General features: G+C 43.9%; 1 protein-coding gene across 2 annotated transcripts in view; it reads left to right on the top strand.

Annotated features, from left to right (window-relative positions):
- PSME4 (proteasome activator subunit 4) overlaps positions 1 to 20,473 on the top strand; it is a 214,173-nt gene that overhangs the window by 112,828 nt on the left and 80,872 nt on the right. For both annotated transcript variants that reach the window (XM_034764386.1, XM_034764385.1), the window contains 5 exons: positions 10,885 to 10,947; positions 11,123 to 11,218; positions 12,891 to 13,022; positions 13,999 to 14,208; positions 15,056 to 15,192. In XM_034764386.1, coding sequence (XP_034620277.1) covers positions 10,885 to 10,947; positions 11,123 to 11,218; positions 12,891 to 13,022; positions 13,999 to 14,208; positions 15,056 to 15,192 — 638 coding nt within the window. The remainder of the gene's footprint in view (positions 1 to 10,884; positions 10,948 to 11,122; positions 11,219 to 12,890; positions 13,023 to 13,998; positions 14,209 to 15,055; positions 15,193 to 20,473) is intronic.

Raw genomic sequence — 20,473 nt, 5'->3', positions numbered from 1 at the left:
TTGATAACTGGGGGTGGGGGCAAATGCACTCAACATAGTTTTATTAATTCAAGGATTCCCCTTCCTATCAACAATCACTGCTGCTTTAACTGGATTCGGTTAGAGCCAGCTGCTCTTCATCCCCAAAGTGACTCTTTTCAGGATTTATATCCACTTTGTCTCAGTTTAGTTAGGTCTACAGGACGCTGTGGAGGGAAAGGGTTCTCCCCCTGTGGTTGCTGGCACTACCAGCTGCTATGGCTAACCATGGTAAATCCCTGGGCTTTAAGAACTGCCGACTCTGTGTCTTACTGCTTTCCTCATGAAGCAGTAATAAGGCCAATCTCTGACCCTGAACTATAGGCACCTGGATCCTCAGGAGACTGATGGCTGTTGAAATCTTCCCTGGCTTCATCATCAAAACTAGCAAAATGTTCATTCAGTCCTCTGGCTTCCTCATCTGGGAAGCAGAGAAATGGATCAGACTCGGAGCGCAAAAATGTCCTAAGGAGAAGAGGTGAAGATCACCACCCTCCCTGGATCAGACTTCAAGGTTGCATAAGACTACCATGCAGCTGGACATGAAGGGTGCCTCAAAACATAGGAATAGTTCCCTAAGCACGAGAGCCTGTACCAGCTGAGTGGACCTAGCCATAATAGAGGTCCTACCTGATGCTGTCGTGGCTGTTTTAGCCTTCTCATTATTGAGGTAGTCAGAAAAAAAGTTAGCCCGGTACCGGGTAGAAGCCTGACTGCAGTGCTGGTCATTCTATTGCCCCCAGCACCAGCTCCAGCGCAGTTACTGCTAACCCAAGCTGTCGGTGATCAAGTGCTTTGGGCCATGCTGACATGGCTGACACCTGTGCAGCTACTGGAGCTGCATTCACCCTGATGCTTCCACTGTCTGGTCAGGTTCCCCCTAGACCCATAGGTTGAGCACCATCCTTCCCAGAGGATTGTTTCTGACTCAAAGGAAAGCCATTAGCCATCCCTGGTCAGGTCCTGGTACCCAGCAGTATCAGTCTCATCTGGAGGATAAGAGGCATGTACCTGTGGCGGAGGGCAGAACCAACCCAGCCCGGTACTGGGATCACTGGAACCAAACACCGTGGGGCCTGGTGCTATATGATCCTGGCATGTGGGCCTCCTGGGGACTGCAGGACCATTCAGGACCAGCCTCTCCACCACACTTTTATGAGGCAAACAATCACCCCTGTGCCAAAGACTGGACCTGTCCCTGCAGCATCCCTGGGACCAGGAGTAGGCGGCTCCAGTGCAGCAGATCCAGCGCAAGGGTCAGATAGTACTGGCCACGAGCTCTTCTAGATGATGCCCTTGTTTCAGAACAGTCAGCTGCCACTCTTGAGGACTAGAAGATTTTCCAAGACCTCATGGGACATTGGTATCAGTGGCCTTAGAGAGATCTATGCAGGTGGTGTGGGATATGCCACACAAACTCCTCAATATCCTGTACTTGGTACTGGGACTCATAGTGATCTTGATTTACAAGGGGCTATTGGAGCACATGAAAGCCTTATGGCAGACACCAGCATCACTGGAACTGACATATAAATGGACAGTTAGATGGTACCAGGTCCTGGCTACTGGATACGAACAGAGTTCTATTTGCATCCAGTACCAGTGGCCAATGAGCAATCCCGTTAGAGCGGCCGGAAATTGACCTCTAAAGATGAGACAGTGAAGCACTTAAAACGTGGTAGCCAGAAATCCTACTCCACTTGGAGCTTCCAGATGAGGATCTTGAACTACCAGGTGGTCTTGGCAAAATGCAACCTCATCAGCTGTCTGTATCTTACAGCTGTTTGACAGGCTGCCACACGATTGCAGGGCTGACTTCCAGTCTAGCTGGTGAAGGGTCATGTGGTGGCTAGAACTGCGTTGCAGGCAGCTTTGGACATGAAGGCGATGGCAACACCAGTTGCAATGCTCCGCTCCTCCTGGCTGGCCTTGGCAGGCATATCTGAAGAATTTCAAACAGTTATTGAGGACCTGCCATTTGAGGGCTGCTCATTCTTCCACAAGAAGACTGACGAAGCAATGAGATCTGTCATAGGGTCCACTCACCACAGGTGGTGCCTCTTCCCGGCTGCTCAGGGACTAACTCTTTCCAGTTCCAGGGCCCCCTTCTGCTGCTGCTGCTGCTCTCTCTCTCTCCCTGCAACTGCAGGGGCTCCTTCTTTGTGACTTGTCCCTCCAGCCAGGTCTCTGTGTGTTTCCTCCTGATGGGGTATCAAAGTCCTTCCTTATTAGCAGTCTTCTCATTCATTGCCTATGATGGGATCCCCGGGGTGCAGCCTGGACTCTGGTATCCTTCTCATTCTGTGATTCTGTGTGTAGAGAGGGTTCATGGGGATTCGTCCCTCTCCAGGGAGGTGGAGAACCACACTGCCTCCTTAAACTGTATCAAGCCACAAACCTCTTGCAGGTATTGCACTTGCACAGACATCCATAGGCAGGGACACACACAACTGAGTTACATGAATGCTTTCTCAGCCACTCGTGAACCAACAAGAGAGAGGTTCCAGCTAATTCCCCCACACACACAGTTCCTCAGCCTCGCACCCCAGAACTGTACCGTCTTGCACTGGTCAGAAGCCTAGTCAGTAAAAGTTCATTTCCCAGTCCGCCTCTCCCTCAATGTGGAGAGGACACACACTAGCCTTTGTAAACTGAGCTGAGATTTCCCAAGCACTTCAAACAAAACACATTGTTTTAGGTAAAATATAAAACAGATTTATTAGCTACAGAAAGATTGATTTTCGGTGATTAGAAGTAGCAAGTGTGAAAATCAAAGTTGGTTGCCTAAGAAATAAAAATAAATTCGTAGACTTGAGTTCTGTAAACTAAACAGGATTTGAATCAAGCAGTGTCTAGCCCTGACAGATAGTACAAACAGATTACAGAACCTGAATATACAGGATGAAACCCTTTCCTAGCCTGGACCACCTTTCCCTTGTTCAAAGTCTTTGTCTGCCATGTGTTGAGTTGGGCAGGGGGAGCGGCCAAGTGATGATGTCACTTTCCCTCTTTTATAGTTTCTTCCAGCTTGCTGGAAAGATCTTTTGACATGGGGATCAGGCAGTCCAAATTGGTCAAGCAGTCTCCATTGTCTACATGTTCTCTCTGAGAAGTCATCTGGGATAGCCCTTGGGAGAGTGGCAGGGCTAGCCCACAACATTTTGGCACCTGAGGCGGGGAGCTCAAATGACGCCCCCATACCCTCTCGCTTGGGCCAAAACTTTGAAAGGTCTCAATTCTGCCTTCTTCCTGTTCTACTCCTCTCATGGTACTGCTCTGCTACCTACCCCAATAAAGGAGAACTAACAACTTAAAATGCCTTGTTCAAAAATGTTAAGGTTTCACAGTAGCAACTGTGTTAGCCTATATCCTCAGGAGTACTTGTGACACCCTTAGAGACTAACATGTTTATTTGAGCATAAGTTTTCGTGGTCTACAGCCCACTTCATCACATGCATAGAATGGAACATATAAGAAGAAGATATACATACAGAGAACATGAAAAGGTGGAAGTTGCCATACCAAGTCTCAGAGGCTAATTTATTAAAATGAGCTATTATCAGCAAGAGGAAAAAAAACTGTTACTGAGTGACCAGAGAGGTTGAAGTGTTCTCCTCCTAGTTTTTGAATCTTATGATTCCTGATGTCAGATTTGTGTCCATTTATTCTTTTGCATAGAGACTGTCTGGTTTGGCCAATGTACATGGCAGGGGGGCATTGCTGGCACATGATGGCATATATCACATTGGTAGATGTGCAGGTGAACGAGCCCCTGATGGCGTGGCTGATGTGATTAGGTCTTATGATGGTGTCACTTGAATAGATATGGACAGAGTTGGCATCGAGCTTTGTTGCAAGGATAGGTTCCTGGGTTAGTGTTTTTGTTGTGTGGTCTGTGGTTGCTGGTGAGTATTTGCTTCAGGTTGGGGGGGGGCTGTCTGTAAGCGAAGACTGGTCTGTCTCCTAAGATCTGTGAGAGTGAGGGATCATCTTTCAGGATAGGTTGTAGATCTTTGATAATACGCTGGAGAGGTTTTAGTTGGGGGCTGAAAGTGACGGCTAGGGGCGTTCTTTATTTTCTTTGTTGGACCTGTCCTGTAGTGGGTGACTTCTGGGTACTCTTCTGGCTCTGTCAATCTGTTTTTTCACTTCAGCAGGTGGGTATTGTAGTTTTTAAGAATGCTTGATAGAGATCTTGTAGGTGTTTTGTCTCTGTCTGAGGGATTGGAGCAAATGCAGTTGTATCTTGAAGGTTGGCTGTAGACAATGGATCGTGTGGTATGTCCTGGATGGAATTTTAAGTAACACTTAACTTTCAAACGCCTGAACAGCAAATGTAACTTTTCTTATCTACATAGTAAACACTGGTATTTTTATCTGTTTGAATAATCAAAGTGGTGCTTTCGGTGCCTTCTTAGTTGCAAAGATTTGAACTGTTTCCTGCTGAAGATACACGGTCTGGGCCAGGTCATGCTGTATTGAGATGGTTGCAAGGCTGACCAGCCTCTCCGGTGTCATTGTGGAGCGTAGATGTGTTTTTACTAACTTCAGGTTGGAGAAGCTGCGTTCTTTACTGGCAACTGTTACAGGAAGTGTTAGAAGTATGCACAGAGCAACAAAAGCATTTGGAAAGAGGGTGGTCATCTTATTTGTGCACATATATTCCAGAACAGCCTTTGGAGTTCATCCTGCTGAAATGTATCTTGAAAGGGCTTTCAGTTCATCACCTAAATCATTTGCATCAATATCGCGCATGTCAACATGTGTCAGCACTGTCTCTAGTGCCCTGCATTGCTGGTGTAGGTCTTCTACAGGTATCGTGAGGAGTTCTGGAATATCATACAATATCCGAAATATACTGCTGTGTTCCTTGAGCTGCATGAAACGTTCTTCAACTGAATGTATTGCACAATCTAGCACCTGGTTAAAGAATTCAACTTTGAATTGTTTGGGGTCTCTTATGGGATTATCCCGTGCCTCGTAATCAAAATGTTGTCTTCTTCAGTGACTCTTGTATTCTTGAATGAGTGGGAAAATAGCTTCAGTGTGAAGTTCCATTGCCAACTTCCGAGCACTCTTCAGAACATTTTAAAATCCCTCATCTGACCGGTAAGACTGTAGGTATGACTTTGCTTTGTCCAGTTGTTCCATTGCTCCAGATATATCAAGGTCAACACCTTTGAGTCTCTTGCTTACAACATTTATTTCAAACAATATGTCATGCCACAACACTAAGCCACACAGAAATTTGAAGTTATGTATGTTTCTGGTGATTCCATTTCCCTCTGCCATCGATGAGTTGATGCAGAGAAAAATACATAGATGCTTTGAATTACATTAAAAAATTCAACAGCCTCGCTGGAAGCTGATGCTGCATCACTGACCACCAAGTTCAATGAATAAGAACTGCATGGGACAAAAAAAAACGTGAGGGTTTAACTCTCGGATCCGTGTCTGCACTCCTCTGTTCTTTCCTCTCATGTTGGCACCATTATCGTAGCCCTGACCTCTCATGTCAGCTATTGCAATTCCCGTATCTTCCAGCTTTTTAAGAAGCACATTTGTCATACGAGCTCCTGTAGTATCATCAATGTTAATAAATTCTAGAAAATGCTCTCTGACAGTCACCATTGCAGGGACATTTTCACGAGGTTCTGTTGTTGTTGTTACAAAATGCACTATTAAAGTCATTTGTTCCATATGGCTGGTGTCAGGTGTGCAGTCCAGAATAACAGAGTAAATATGTTGCTGACTTCATATTACATGTTGATGTTGCCACAATCTTGTGTTTGACTTTTGTTGCCAGTAACTGTATGATCTCATTTTGAATTGTTTTTCCAAGGTAGTGGTGTGTGTACATTTCTTGGGTGGTGACTCTTCTTAGATGCTCCTGGAGTACAGCATCAAACTCAGTCATCAGCTCCACAATCTTAAGGAAGTTTCCATTGTTTGGCACAGACAGCTGATCTGAAGTGCCATGCAGTGCTAGGTTTTGGGTAGCAAGCATTCTCACAATGGCAGTGAACCTTTTCAGAACATTTTGCCAGTAAAAATATTCTGATGCAATCTTTTCTTGATGCTGATCATCTATGGTGGCCTTTAACCTTAGTCTCATCTCAAGCTCTTTCCACCTATGGAATGCTTTCTGGTGATTTGCTGCCTTCTCATGGCATGCCAGATTTCTAGCCATATTTTTCCAGTCCTTTGTTCCTGTAGAACCCAATGTGGCTGGAACATTAGACTAGACGAGCTTGTAACAAAAACAGTATGCAGCATTTTGGATTTTTGAGTACATAAGCCATGGCCTCTCCATCACCATTGGGGATTTCATGCCAGTAATATATTGGATGGAAACTTCTATTTTCATTGTCTTTGGGGAACATGAAGTTTTTCATTTGCTGTGGCCCATGCAGTACAAGGAAGTGCCTCAGGCTACTGCTAAAGTGGGACCACCATCCTGGATCATCTGGACTTAAGGAACTAAACTCAGCAGCAGCTGTTTTTTGCGCCTCCACCACACTCTTCTCTGATCTACACTTTTCTTCAGGAATGTGCATGGTTACATCCATTTGAGATGGAGATATGGATGGTGCAGTAGCTGCCAGGTCACCTGCACTCTGACTAACTGGAAGATCAGGCATCTCCTCACCACTCACATCCTCATTGGGGCTGAAGCACAAAGCCTGAGTCCCACTGTCCCAGGGAAGGTGGGGAACTCACTGCCTGCCTGCTCCACCAGCGTTGTGCCCCAGGTTTCTCTGGAGGGGGGCAGGGTCCAATCCCTGCTGGCAACCCCAGCAACCAACACCAAGGTGGTGCATCCAGGAGCAACAGGGAGGGGGCCACTACTTTGCCACTCTTCTCCTCCCTCTCCCCCCCCCCATCACTGTCCAGGAGGTTGTGACCGCATGTGGCCATGGTGGCCTCATTTGAGAAAGCTGACTTAGATGACTGGCTGGTCAGGGACTACTCAGAATATAAGGTCTGGATCAGAATCATGTCCATTTTCCGGCTGTTCACCTGCTGATGAATAAAAAGAAATCCATTTTCATAGGGATAACTTCATAATATCACCCAGAATTCATAAGCTATACAGATGGACACCTCAAAATCTCTTCTGGTTCCCCAGAGGAATTTGTGCAATATTCTATTTTTAAAATTACACTGACATCTCCTAGTCTGATACACAAACAAGGATGTAAACAAAGAGTCATGTTAGTTTCAAACTCCATTAGATACAAAAGGGAAGAAGTTTGCTAAACAATAGAGTACTTTCTTAGCCTCTTAAAGGGCATAATGAAATAAAAATGCTTCATAATCCTGCCTATTGGACTGGAAGATAAGGATGCAGTAAATTTACTATATATAGGCAGTCTCCCATCTTTCACATGGGTTTTGTTTGTAACAAAATGGCAGCAACACTATTAACCTCTTGATATTAGATTGATCAGAAGTTCCATCTAAGATCCTAAAGCCATATTTTCACTAGAGACTTTCTGAAACTTTCACATCCTTGCTCTAGCAAATGACAGAAACCAGATTTTTGCGCTTAAATGAGGAGACAGTCACAACACTATGCAAAATTGCCCTTTACATAGAATCATAGAATATCAGGGTTGGAAGGGACCTCAAGAGGTCATCTAGTCCAACCCCCTGCTCAAAGCAGGACCAATTCCCAACTAAATCATCCCAGCCAGGGCTTTGTCAAGCCGGGCCTTAAAAACCTCCAAGGAAGGAGACTCCACCACCTCCCTAGGTAATGCATTCCAGTGCTTCACCACTCTCCTAGTGAAATAGTGTTTCCTAATATCCAACCTGGACCTCCCCCACTGCAACTTGAGACTATTGCTCCTTGTTCTGTCATCTGCCACCACTGAGAACAGCTGAGCTCCATCCTCTTTGGAACCCCCTTCAGGTAGTTGAAGGCTGCTATCAAATCCCCCCCTCATTCTTCTCTTCTGGAGACTAAACAATCTCAGTTCCCTCAGCCTCTCCTCATAAGTCATGTGCTCCAGCCCCCTAATCATTTTTGTTGCCCTTCGCTGGACTCTTTCCAATTTTTCCACATCCTCCTTGTAGTGTGGGGCGCAAAACTGGACACAGTACTCCAGATGAGGCCTCACCAATGTCGAATAAAGGGGAACGATCACATTCCTCGATCTGCTGGCAATACCCCTGCTTATACAGCCCAAAATGCCGTTAGCCTTCTTAGCAACAAGAGCACACTGTTGACTCATATCCAGCTTCTCATCCACTGTGACCCCTAGGTCCTTTTCTGCAGAACTGCTACCTAGCCATTCAGTTCCTAGTCTGTAGCAGTGCATGGGATTCTTCCGTCCTAAGTGCAGGACTCTGCACCTGTCCTTGTTGAACCTCATCAGGTTTTTTGTTTTTTGTTTTTTTTGTTTTGGCCCAATCCTCTAATTTGTCTAGGTTCTTCTGTATCCGATCCCTACCCTCTAGTGTATATACCACGCCTCCTAGTTTAGTGTCATCTGCAAATTTGCTGAGAGTGCAGTCCACACCATCCTCCAGATCATTAATAAAGATATTAAACAAAACCGTCCCCAGGACCGACCCTTGGGGCACTCTGCTTGAAACCGGCTGCCAGCTAGATATGGAGCCATTGATCACTACCCGCTGAGCCCGATGATCTAGCCAGCTTTCTATCCACCTTACTGTCTATTCATCCAGCCCATACTTCTTTAACTTGGCGGCAAGAATACTGTGGGAGACCGTATCAAAAGCTTTGCTAAAGTCAAGGACTAACACATCCACTTCTTTCCCCTCATCCACAGAGCCAATACATGGGGCTCTATGTCATATATGCAATAAAAGCAACTGTTTTCCAGAAGAGGTCATTATCAGAATAAGTTGTAAGGAATTACAAAAGCAAATTTCATTCATAAACATAGCTCTGATGCAGAAACAAAGGGCCTGATTCTCCTTGGCACTAATGTCTCTTTATATCACTCTGGCAATGTAAAGGGGCATTAACGTGAGAATACATGTATCTTAGTCCTACTGCAAGGCCTTCTTACTATGTCAAAGTCTTGTAAAGGAGCCCTAATATAAAAGTGTATCAAGTCCAAATTTGTTTGTTGGGTTTCTTAGTAAAGTCATAAAGCAAGGTTCTGCAACAGATTGGTTTGTGGTACTGGCAATAAATAAACAAACCATGAATTTCAAAATAGATTCTGACACTGAGTGCATCATAAACACTGCTACAAATATCAAAAGTTTGGTAACTGCTTAATGTTAAAATTAAAAATTGTTTACTATAGTGAGCACAATCTGACCCCCAATGGCAAAACAAAACTGGTGTATTTGTGTAAGGGTATGTCTTCACTACCCGCCGTAATGACAGGTAGCAATCGATTTATCTGGGATCGATATATTGCGTCTCGTTAAGACGCGATATATCGATCCCTGAACACGCTCACCGTTGACTCCGGAACTCCACCAGAGCGAGCGGCGATAGCGCAGTCGACGGGGGAGCCGCGGCCGTCGACCCCGCGCTGTGTGGACCCCAGGTAATTCAATCTAAGATACGCAACTTCAGCTATGCTATTCGCGTAGCTGAAGTTGCATATCTTAGATCGATTCCCCGCCCCAGTGTAGACCAGCCCTAAGAACAGATCTCCCCCATAGAGTTTGAAATAGTGCAACGGGAAATTCTATGTGGACTTGTGTTGAAGAACAGTCTGTAAATGTTATTATCAAATGGGTATATAAGTTGTTTACTGAACAAAATCGTTTACTAAACAAGATGTTTAATGTACTGGGATACCTTGCAGATAGAACACCATTGATTTTTATCCGACATGCCCCAAAAACTTTGTGTCACCAAATGCAAGCACCAGCCCATGAGAATGGTTGAAGAGGTGATGTTGAGACTTCAAAATGCAAGGGTATTATCAGTTTTGCATGCAAGCCAAGGGGTTTGGCAGGTCTGACTTGATAGGAAGTGCAAAATTGTTCACCTTTTAAGTCCCATTTTTAGTAGATACGTTTAACTGAGTTTCCTTTGGGATTGCCTCATCACCTGAGGTATACCACACCTCATGTCCCAAATCTTTGAAGATGTGGATGGTATGGCAGAACTTGATTATCAGTTGATGTTGGGCAAAAATAATCAACACCACAATGAGAGCAAGCAGTGTTCTGTAGCATACCAAAGAAGATCATCTTAAATTGATCATAAACAAATGCCAGATTTCTTTGACTAAAGTTAGTTATGAAGGGCACATGCTAAGTTCAACTGGGCATGAGATATAAACTTTTATGTATTGAGGCATAAGCCAGCTTCAAATTGCTGAGGGGTTAGGGAAAAATCTTTCCTTATGAACTGGTAATTGTGGTAAATAGATACAGTCTCTCTTCTACCTTCTAAAGCATAAATTGCTGGCTATTGTCAGAGACCAAACACTAGACTAGATGGGTCACTGGTCTGATTCAATATGGCAATTTCTATTTTTTTAAGAAAGTTGAGGGCAGTTGTACAAATATCTAAGCAAATTCATGCCATGATTAACACTGTGTAATAAACAAGTGACATACAAGAGTGCTGTATGAGACTGGTCATTGTTTCTTATCTCCAGATATACGACATGGGCCAGGGTTATAGTTTCACTCCATCACATGACATGGATCAATATCCACTGACACCAGTTGTCACTGTGCCAGAAATTTTTTTTAAAAATCCTTTGTATAACTGAAGCCCAACAGTCAGAATGTCTCGCTGTAGAATCGGCTGATAATATATATATCGAGTATCGAAAATGTCAGAGGCAAGAGTTCATATTTACATTGCTAAAGTCATTGTTGAAATTTGAACCAAATTACTCTGATTTTTTTTCCTTGCAGCTTCGAGGAAAGAAGCAGCATATTCGAGCCTTGCTCATTGACAGAGTCATGTTGCAGCATGAGGTGATGTACATTTCTGTACTGCCAATTTTACTCACTACTATACTAGGAAATGTCTATCTGTAACATCTTATTTAACTAAAAGCATTCTCAATCTCTACAATAACTTTCCTCTCTTAGATTTGTAAAATTACAAATAAAGCCTGTCTCTAATTTGGGATTTTTCTACTTCCTTTAGCTGAGAACTCTAACTGTTGAAGGCTGTGAATATAAAAATATACACCAAGACATGATCAGGGATCTTCTGTGTTTGTCTACAAGTTCCTATGGTCAGGTAAGAATATGTCTTCTATGCTAAATTAATGCAGTCATGCACTACATGTATTGAGCTTATTTTCAACTTGATGTTTGCAGTGAAATGTAACATAATATAGCTTTTAATTCCTTGGTAGAATTCATAGATTCATAGATTCTAGGACTGGAAGGGACCTCGAGAGGTCATCGAGTCCAGTCCCCTGCCTGCATGGCAGGACCAAATACTGTCTAGACCATCCCTGATAGACATTTATCTAACCTACTCTTAAATATCTCCAGAGATGGAGATTCCACAACCTCCCTAGGCAATTTATTCCAGTGTTTAGCCACCCTGACGGTTAGGAACTTTTTCCTAATGTCCAACCTAGACCTCCCTTGATGCAGTTTAAACCCATTGCTTCTTGTTCTATCCTTAGAGGCTAAGGTGAACAAGTTTTCTCCCTCCTCCTTATGACACCCTTTTAAATACCTGAAAACTGCTATCATGTCCCCTCTCAGTCTTCTCTTTTCCAAACTAAACAAACCCAATTCTTTCAGCCTTCCTTCATAGGTCATGTTCTCAAGACTTTTAATCATTCTTGTTGCTCTTCTCTGGACCCTTTCCAATTTCTCCACATCTTTTTTAAAATGCGGTGCCCAGAACTGGACACAATACTCCAGCTGAGGCCTAACCAGAGCAGAGTAGAGCGGAAGAATGACTTCTCGTGTCTTGCTCACAACACACCTGTTAATACATCCCAGAATCATGTTTGCTTTTTTTGCAACAGCATCACACTGTTGACTCATATTTAGCTTGTGGTCCACTATAACCCCTAGATCCCTTTCTGCCGTACTCCTTCCTAGACAGTCTCTTCCCATTCTGTATGTGTGAAACTGATTTTTTCTTTCTAAGTGGAGCACTTTGCATTTGTCTTTGTTAAACTTCATCCTGTTTAACTCAGACCATTTCTCCAATTTGTCCAGATCATTTTGAATTATGACCCTGTCCTCCAAAGCAGTTGCAATCCCTCCCAGTTTGGTATCATCCGCAAACTTAATAAGCGTACTTTCTATGCCAATATCTAAGTCGTTGATGAAGATATTGAATAGATATTGAATTCAGTGTCACAGTATCTTTGTTTTTTATTTCAGGCTTCAGTAACGTATGAAACATTTAATTACTCACATAATTCTTTCCAGGTTAGGAAATTCCAGTCCTGGTTAGGCCTGGAATTTGACTGACTTTTGAAATTTGCAAAAGTGAGTTTTGTCCAATGAATTCAAGACTTGCTAAAGTCAATAGCGGCCGCACACACTCATCCAAAACCAGAATTGGGCCCATAGAATCTTTTGAGTTATTTATTAAACATTAATCTCATTTGTATTAAGTGTTTAAAAAATGTGCCAGGTTGACAGTTGTGGAAACTAAAGTCTTCAGTTCACAGAACAGATGCATCATGGGCCATGGCAAGACAAGCTACTCCACACCATACTCCCAGTGTGCCTAAAACCTAATTTGGAGAAATCGCGAGGATAGTTGAGCCTCCATGCCCACTGCTGCTAATCTTTTAAAATAAAACAGGCTAAATTTCTGTGCACTGACTCACCTTCCTAAGACCTGCACATTAGTAATTGAAGAGAACTGGGATATCACTGCTTTGTATATCCCTTTGTGTACTTGAAGATTTGTGGTAATGCTTGTCTTTCTACAGGTCAGAAATAAAGCTCAGCAAGCATTCTTCACAGCACTGGGAACATACAACTTTTGTTGCAGAGATATCATTCCTTTGGTTTTGGAGTTTTTGCGGCCAGACCGACACGATGTTACTCAGCAGCAGTTTAAAGTACTATCTCAATTACTTAATTTCAGAGCTGTCTCCAGTTTGTGTGTAAAAATTTTATGGTTAAAATACATGTGGTATGGTGTAAAGATTTTATTAGCATGACTTTGGGATGGTTGAATTACTCGTGAATAGCTAACCCTAAAGTGACTTAGGCAGTCATCCCAAAAAAGTGCCCATAAAAATACCATACCCCACCTTCATGAATATACTCGATTTCATCAGGACCTCAGGAATTATGAATGCTTTATGCTAATAGCTGTTCACTTTTATTTCCCACTTAAAAGAAAAAAATAGTACAAAGCAATAAAATCTCAGCAGACTGTTCTTAGTTCAGTAGTTTTTTAGCAACCCTAGTCGAGCAAGGAAGGAAGAACAAAGAGCTGATCAACAGAAAATGTTATGCTAAGACTATGTCTGCACTGCCCCACAATTCAGCCTACAGAGGTGTGAATAGCAGTGCACACCATTAGTGTAATCCTGTATGAAGAGGATTACATTAATGCGAACTAGGAACCTTTTTTTGTATGCCTGCAATGTCCACACAACGGAGTTACAGCACAACACTTCAGTGCACACGTCTGTTCACACCACCCATAGTTCGAATTGCAGGGCAGTGTAGACAGGCCTAAGAAACACAAGTTTGTAATTTAAACTACCATAAATAGGTTTGTAGAAAGGCCAGGTGTTTTATTCATTGTGGTTATTGAAATGTGTTCTGTGGAAATAGTTCCCTCACAACCATTCTATGAAAGAGAAATCCATTTAGTCTGCACTACTTGCACACACTACTAAAACAAATATTTAATATGTCAAGAATTGCGTGGAATATCTTGTATATATTAGTGATAAACTGGATGATTTAATCTCAGTTCATGTTACAATTTAATAATTGGTAAAATATAGAGCAACTAATTTTTATTCTGTATGAATGACTGCTTTATGTAACTTTTAGTATTACAACTCTTGTTTACTATAGGGTGCCTTGTATTGTCTTCTTGGAAACCACAGTGGAGTATGCCTGGCAAATCTTCATGATTGGGACTGTATTGTACAGACTTGGCCAGCAATTGTTTCCTCTGGACTTAGCAAAGCTATGTCTCTGGAAAAGCCATCTATAGTGAGACTCTTTGATGACCTAGCAGAAAAGATCCACAGACAGTATGAAACAATTGGATTGGACTTTTCAGTAAGCAAAAAAATCACTTAAAAGCTAATATCACATTCGGAGGCTGTTTGACTTATATTTGATAAAATAAGTCAGTCGTTTAATAAATTGTATATGTTTTGGGTTAACTTTGACTACTAATATTGATATATTGATTTCATTCTGATTTCCAGTATGCAGGAATATAGACAAATATATCTAAGACTGGAATATTATAGATTTCATTTTAAGATTATTAGAATTTGACACTTCCTCCCCCCCCCCCCCCCCAATTTTTAGAGGCCAGTTATGCAATTGGAATGAAAAATAACTGATCTTTTAGCTCTTGTCAGGTGTGGTCCCTCCTAATCAAGGTTGCTGTGCACTTGCAGGACAGTGTTGGGAAGCTTGCACTGTCAGTACTTGTGTTGTATATGTTCTGTTGTTAGTCTAACAACTTACACTATACTAAATTTACTTACTCAGTGAAACATGGGGACGGAAACCATTACCGTAAATATTTTAGCATTTTTGTTTAACCGTAAAATCAGAGTTTGTGCATGGTTTACTCCATGCCTTAAAATATAGACATGTAATCATAGCTCTATCAGTATTTTAAAACTACTTAAGATGGAGGAAAATTATCATAACAATTATCATAACATATCATACTGGGAGCAGTGATTCCTGTCAAATAACAAAGGAGCAACCTGGATTGCCCCTCTAGGGAATTTTGTAAAATATAAAGGGAGGCTTATTCATATCTATGTGGAAGGGACGGTATGTGCACTTCATTTGACTGCCTCTCTGGGAGTCTCCTTTTCCAAAAGGATGGCTAACATTCTTTGGCTGCTATTCAGTTAGAGATGTTTCCCTTCTCTCTCAACAGGTTCCAGAGAAATGTGTTGAGATAGCCATTCTAATGCAAAAAGCAAAAAACCCAAGCGCCAGCGGGATGATGCTTAGTTCAGAAGAGATTCAGTTAGGAATTCAACGACAGAAAGAAAAGAATGCTGAGGCCTTGCAGTAAGTTAGATTGGTCTATGTAGACTTCAGTAACTACAGAAGTTGTAGTGCATAATAGTTTTTAGTTGATAAACATATACAGTTCATGAGCGATGATGTAAATTTAATCTAAAATTGTACATTAAATGTAATATTCTAAGAGGATGTGCTATTTTGCTTCTGAGTTTTGAGGCTAATAAGAAATAATTATTTGTGACATCTGTGTGTAAGGTTTTCTCTAGCAAAAATGAAGCTGTTTAAAAGTAATCTCTTCATAACCTTTTTTTTTAATACGTTAGCCTAAAAGTGACATTGAACTCCAACCATCTTTCCTTCCATTATTGCATCTTTTTAATTTCTTATTGCAGCTGTCTTTCAGTAATCCTTAACTGTATTGGAAGGGACATCATTGGCTTGTATGAGAACCTATATAGAATGGAATATTCCATATTCTCATCACCATAGTGCTTCAGCACTTTCCAGTAGTGTGTTCACAAAATGGCACTTCATCTCACTATTTTGTATCAGTTATAGTTACAAGTACTTATTAAGATAACAATACTTCAGACCAATGAAAACATTTTTTTCAATTGCTTTACTTTGTGCATTTGACTGCTTTGTTTTCAGTCACTTTAACTGTGTTTGTGTTGGTGTACCCCTTCCGTGAGGTCTTCAAGAGGGTGCTCACCAATAACAGCAACAGCGAAGCTGAAACAGAAAAGGCTGCAGTGTGCCTGAGTATGACACAACACAGTAATTAGGGAATATTGCTTACTTCTCAGGGAATTCTGTGCCAAAATATACAAAATTCTGCATGTAATATTTTAAAATTCTGCATATCAAACTAACACAATATAATCACACCAGTTTCAGTTACTTTGGTAATTTATTTCAGAAAAGTTGTCAGCAAGTATGTCTATAACAATACAGACAACGAAAAAGATTCAGGAAATGTCTTTTGACAAATAGATTCCTTACTAGGCATATTAATGCAGAACTTTGAATAATTCATTTAAACTACAGTACAGAACCGTATTTCCCGCCCCTCTCAGAAGCAGTGCGAAGGCTTGGGGGAGTCAGAGGTAAAGGAGTTGTTGAGGGAGAGGGAAGGAGCCTGGGAGTGAACCTGGAGGGTTGTTGGGTGTGGGTGTGAGAAGTATGGAACAGGTTTCTTGAGTGGGCTGGGGAGGGATTGTTAGGGAGCCTCCCTCAAGCAGACCCTGGCTGACCCCTAGCCTCTCCCATTCAGTCAGACACATCTGCCCCTGTCCCCATATGATCCTGCACCCTTATGTGTCCTTGTACCCTCTTCCCCCTGTCCCATGTGTACCTCCAACCCCACTCAGACACCCACTCCCCCCATTCCCATGTGGCTCTGCACCCCCATTCAGCCACCCCATGTATCTCTGCACCCCGTCTCCATGTGTCCCTGTGCCCCTACTCAGCCACTCCTTTCCCCCATGTGGCCCTGCAGCCCTCCCCTGTCCCCCTGTGGCTCTGTGCCTCCACTCCCAGTCTGCCCTTCCCCATTAGCAGTTATGAACCCCAGTCTGTGACCCCCCACAGCTGCCCCTTTTGCCCCATTTTGTTTGTCCCCCCATATCTCCTTTCTCCTGAGCTGGCCCCACTGGCAGGGCACTGCCAGGAAGGCAGCCTCTTCTGTTCCTTATCTGGGAGTGGCTGTTCTGTTCTAGCACCACAGCAGCCCCTGGTGGGCAAAAGGCATAACGGCAGCAACTTTCGGGCAGAAGTTATTTTCTGTGGGGGGAAAAAATTATGCACGCCACATGAATTATGTGCCTGCGCAGTGGCTTAGAATTCCCTCAGAAATAATTGCTGCAATAGACAGAAGAGAAGGAATGGATCAGAATTAAAGCAATGATGTTGACATCTGGTTTGGAAATTCATATAGAGTGGAGGCCTGGGGGCAGTGTGGTATGGAAGGGTTGGAATAATAGAAACAATTTCCCAGTCCCTCCGTGTCAGACAACCTTAACGACGGAGTGTTCCCTGTCTCCACGGCAACTGGGAGCAGACCAGATCTTTGCTCAGGACCTGGGCTAAGGTTCTCCCCTCAGGAAGATGCCTCCAAGAAGCACACACTGCAGGTTCCAGGACTCCCTTTGTAGCAGAGATGTCACAAGATTTGTAAACAAATTTTAACTAAATGCTCTATTTCTTCATTGGGTTAGCAGTTTTGAGGATAAAAACCTCAAAATCTAGTCCCAACTTTTTTTTTTTTTTTTTTTTTTTTGGCTTACTGAGGAGGGTTTGAAGGACAACACCTATCCTCCCTTTCCCCCTCAGAAATGGGAGACAGAACGCCTCAGGAACCCAGCTCCCAGTTGGCATGTTGGCAAGGTCCACAGTGAGACAGTTGAGTAGGCCACTTGGAAGCTCCCTTCCCTGAGATGAGGCCAGAATCAGTGGCATGGAACTGGGGATAATTTTTTTTTTTTTTCAAACTCCTCTCCCCCTTGCTCCTCTCTCCCCTCCGCTCTCTCCTAGGAATGAGGGTTGCCTTTCCCACAGCTTTCAGAGCAAGCGCGAAAGGTTCACTGGAGCCTCTTGAATCTTCGGGTAAGAGACACCCTTAGTAATCCCAAGGAAGAAATTCCTGTTCCCAGCCAGCGTGTAAGTAAGGTTCATGTAGAAATGGTTGAAAAGGCTGCAAAGCATTCCGCTTCCCACAAGCTGTTTTACCTGCAAGGGCTCAGCTGCCATGAAAGTGAGCAGCTCCTTGAACATTTGATACCAATGAGTATCACCAAATTCACAACCGTGAAAAACGCTTCACGGACCGTGAAATCTGGTCTGACCCCATGCTCACTTTTCTTCTGCGCTGCCTTCAGAGCTGGGCGGCCGGAGAGCGGTGGCTGCTGGCCAGGCACCCAGCACTGCTGGCAGTGCCCTGCCAGCAGCAGCGCAGAAGTGGCTGCTGGCCAGGCACCCAGCACTGCTGGCAATGCCATACCATGCCACCCTTATTTCTGTACTGCTGCTGGCGGCGGCTCTTCCATCAGAGATGGGCTCCTGGCCAGTAGCCGCCACTCTCCAGCTGCCCAGCTAAGCTTCCCAGAGTTTAGCATGAACGGAGATCTAACTTAACAGGTGCTTATGTTTTTAGAAAATGAAAAATCCAAAAAACCCTCAAACCCCGCTAAGTTTACTCCTGGGGGAATTCTGCGCCACTGTTCATGCGAAGAATTTATGTCCCCTGTAGATATCTTTGCTTCCCTGCAGAAAAATGACTTTCTGATGGGGAAGCAAAGGGAAACCACAAGAGCAGTCATGTTTTGGGTGCTCAGGGCTGCCAGCGGAGAGGTAAATCACTGTGACACAGGGGGCGGGACTGGGGAAGACCCGACTGCTGGCTCCTACCCTGCACCGGGCTCATCTGCTAGTCCTGGTTCGGTTGGGGAGAACAGGACTTCCTCTTCCCCTGCACGGCATCTGGGGCCAGGTCAGACCCACCCTCAGATTTCTCCCCAGGCAGCAAGAAGCTCTGCAAACTCCCCACCCATCTCTCCTCAGCTGCAGGGGGAGGGATCACTGTATGGGGAGCTTCTCCCCCATCTGGCCAACCTCTGTGCATCCAGATCCCCTCATACCCAGATCCCCCCTGCAGAGCCCCACTCCCCCTGCACCTGGATGACCCCAAGAAGCTACCCGCACCTGGATTCCCCACTCCACCAAGCGCAACCAGCTGCACCTGGATCCCCACCCCAGTGAGCCCCACTCTCCCAGCATCTGGATCTCCCCACTGAATCCCCCCACACCCAGACTCCCCTGCCAAGATCTATCCCCCCACACACCCAGACCCTGCACTGCTGACCCCAGCCACCTTCACTTGGACCCCCTGCAGAGTCCCATTACCGTTGCACCCAGAACTCCCTAACAAGCCCCTATGCATCCAGATCGCCTCCCGTACTCAGATTGCCCCACACAGAATCCTCTCAACCCACACCTGGATCCCCCAACACTAAGTCCCTCTACACTTGGATCCTGCCTTGCTGAGCCTGCCTGCCCACACCTGGTGCAGTTGGCACAGAGGGGCAGGGCCCTGGGGTGTTTCTGAGGCAGGCTCGGTCCTTGCGCCGTGTCAGGGTTGGGTACAGCCTCACTGCTGAGCCATGTTCCGGGTGGGGAGCTGCAGAGTGATCTCCTACCTCTGTGCAGCCAGTGGCCTGTATTCCCCAATATCATGCTGGAGCCTCCACATTTATTTGACAAATAAAACTTGCAGAATTTTAAGGTATTCTGCACAGAATTTTTAATTTTTTGGCGCAGAATACCCTCGTGTAAAAATTGAATAGCAATTGTAATTGGTCTGTGTAATTGTTCTTGCCTTGTTTATGAAGGTGTGATTAAGGTGGAATGGAAATTCCCTATCAAGATTTGTAACTAAAAAGTAAAAACTTTAATCTGCCTAAGATGAAGCCTGCTGCAACCTCCTAAGTAAAGGGTATCATCATACCAGCTGAGGGAGCATTGCAAACCCACAGATGAGAATAAGATTATTACTCAGACTAAACTTAGATATAGCAAGATCAACACTGGACTATTAGCTGCAGTCTGATTGTGCAGTTCTGTGTTCATTTGGGAGGGTAGATAACCCCCACCCCAAAAAACAAAACAAAACAAAAAAACCCATACATAAAATATACCTTAAACTAGATTTCCGTAGCAGCTTTTATGGAACTGATGCTTCCCCTGACTGTTGTTTGCTGCACATTCAGAACTTCCAAATATGTGTTGGGGAGACAGCTATGGCTCCACTCAAAGAGATTGGAATTGCAGGCTAACACTATTATCCTTCTAAATGTTTTGTTGGTAAGCTCTTTGGAGATCATAGAGACAAAGCAGTAAATGAGGCTTTAGACAAGGGAATTGGTCCCTCCCTTGTTCCAGTGAGAGAATCTTCAATTTACCTCATCTCAGCAAGTGTTCCCTTTGAAGCTGCTGCTCTTGCAGGTTCCTGCACATTAGGAGGAGGCTTTTGCTATATAAGGCCACGATTTGTTGGAAAACAATCCAGCTCCAAAAGCTGCTCTTGATTTTTGGGTTTCCTGAGTCTGGGAAGATTCCCGCTTGCAACATCCCTCACCCAGATTTCCTCTAAGGGGCATTTCAGGGTGGGCCTTCATCTGGAAGTGAACCACTCAGAAAAAGGATGCTTGAGATATTTATCATTTTCCCAAAGTAAATTAAAATAAACCGGCACTGTCTCATGCTATGGACCATCAAGCTCACTCTTCCATTTCCAGCAGATGATTCTTCAGAAACATGGTATTTGTGTACA

The sequence above is a fragment of the Trachemys scripta genome, chromosome 3, assembly GCF_013100865.1.
Source record: "Trachemys scripta elegans isolate TJP31775 chromosome 3, CAS_Tse_1.0, whole genome shotgun sequence".
Classification (NCBI taxonomy): Eukaryota; Metazoa; Chordata; order Testudines; family Emydidae; genus Trachemys; species Trachemys scripta.
Note: the sequence above shows the minus strand (reverse complement) of the source record. Positions and strands in the feature narration are given on the sequence as shown.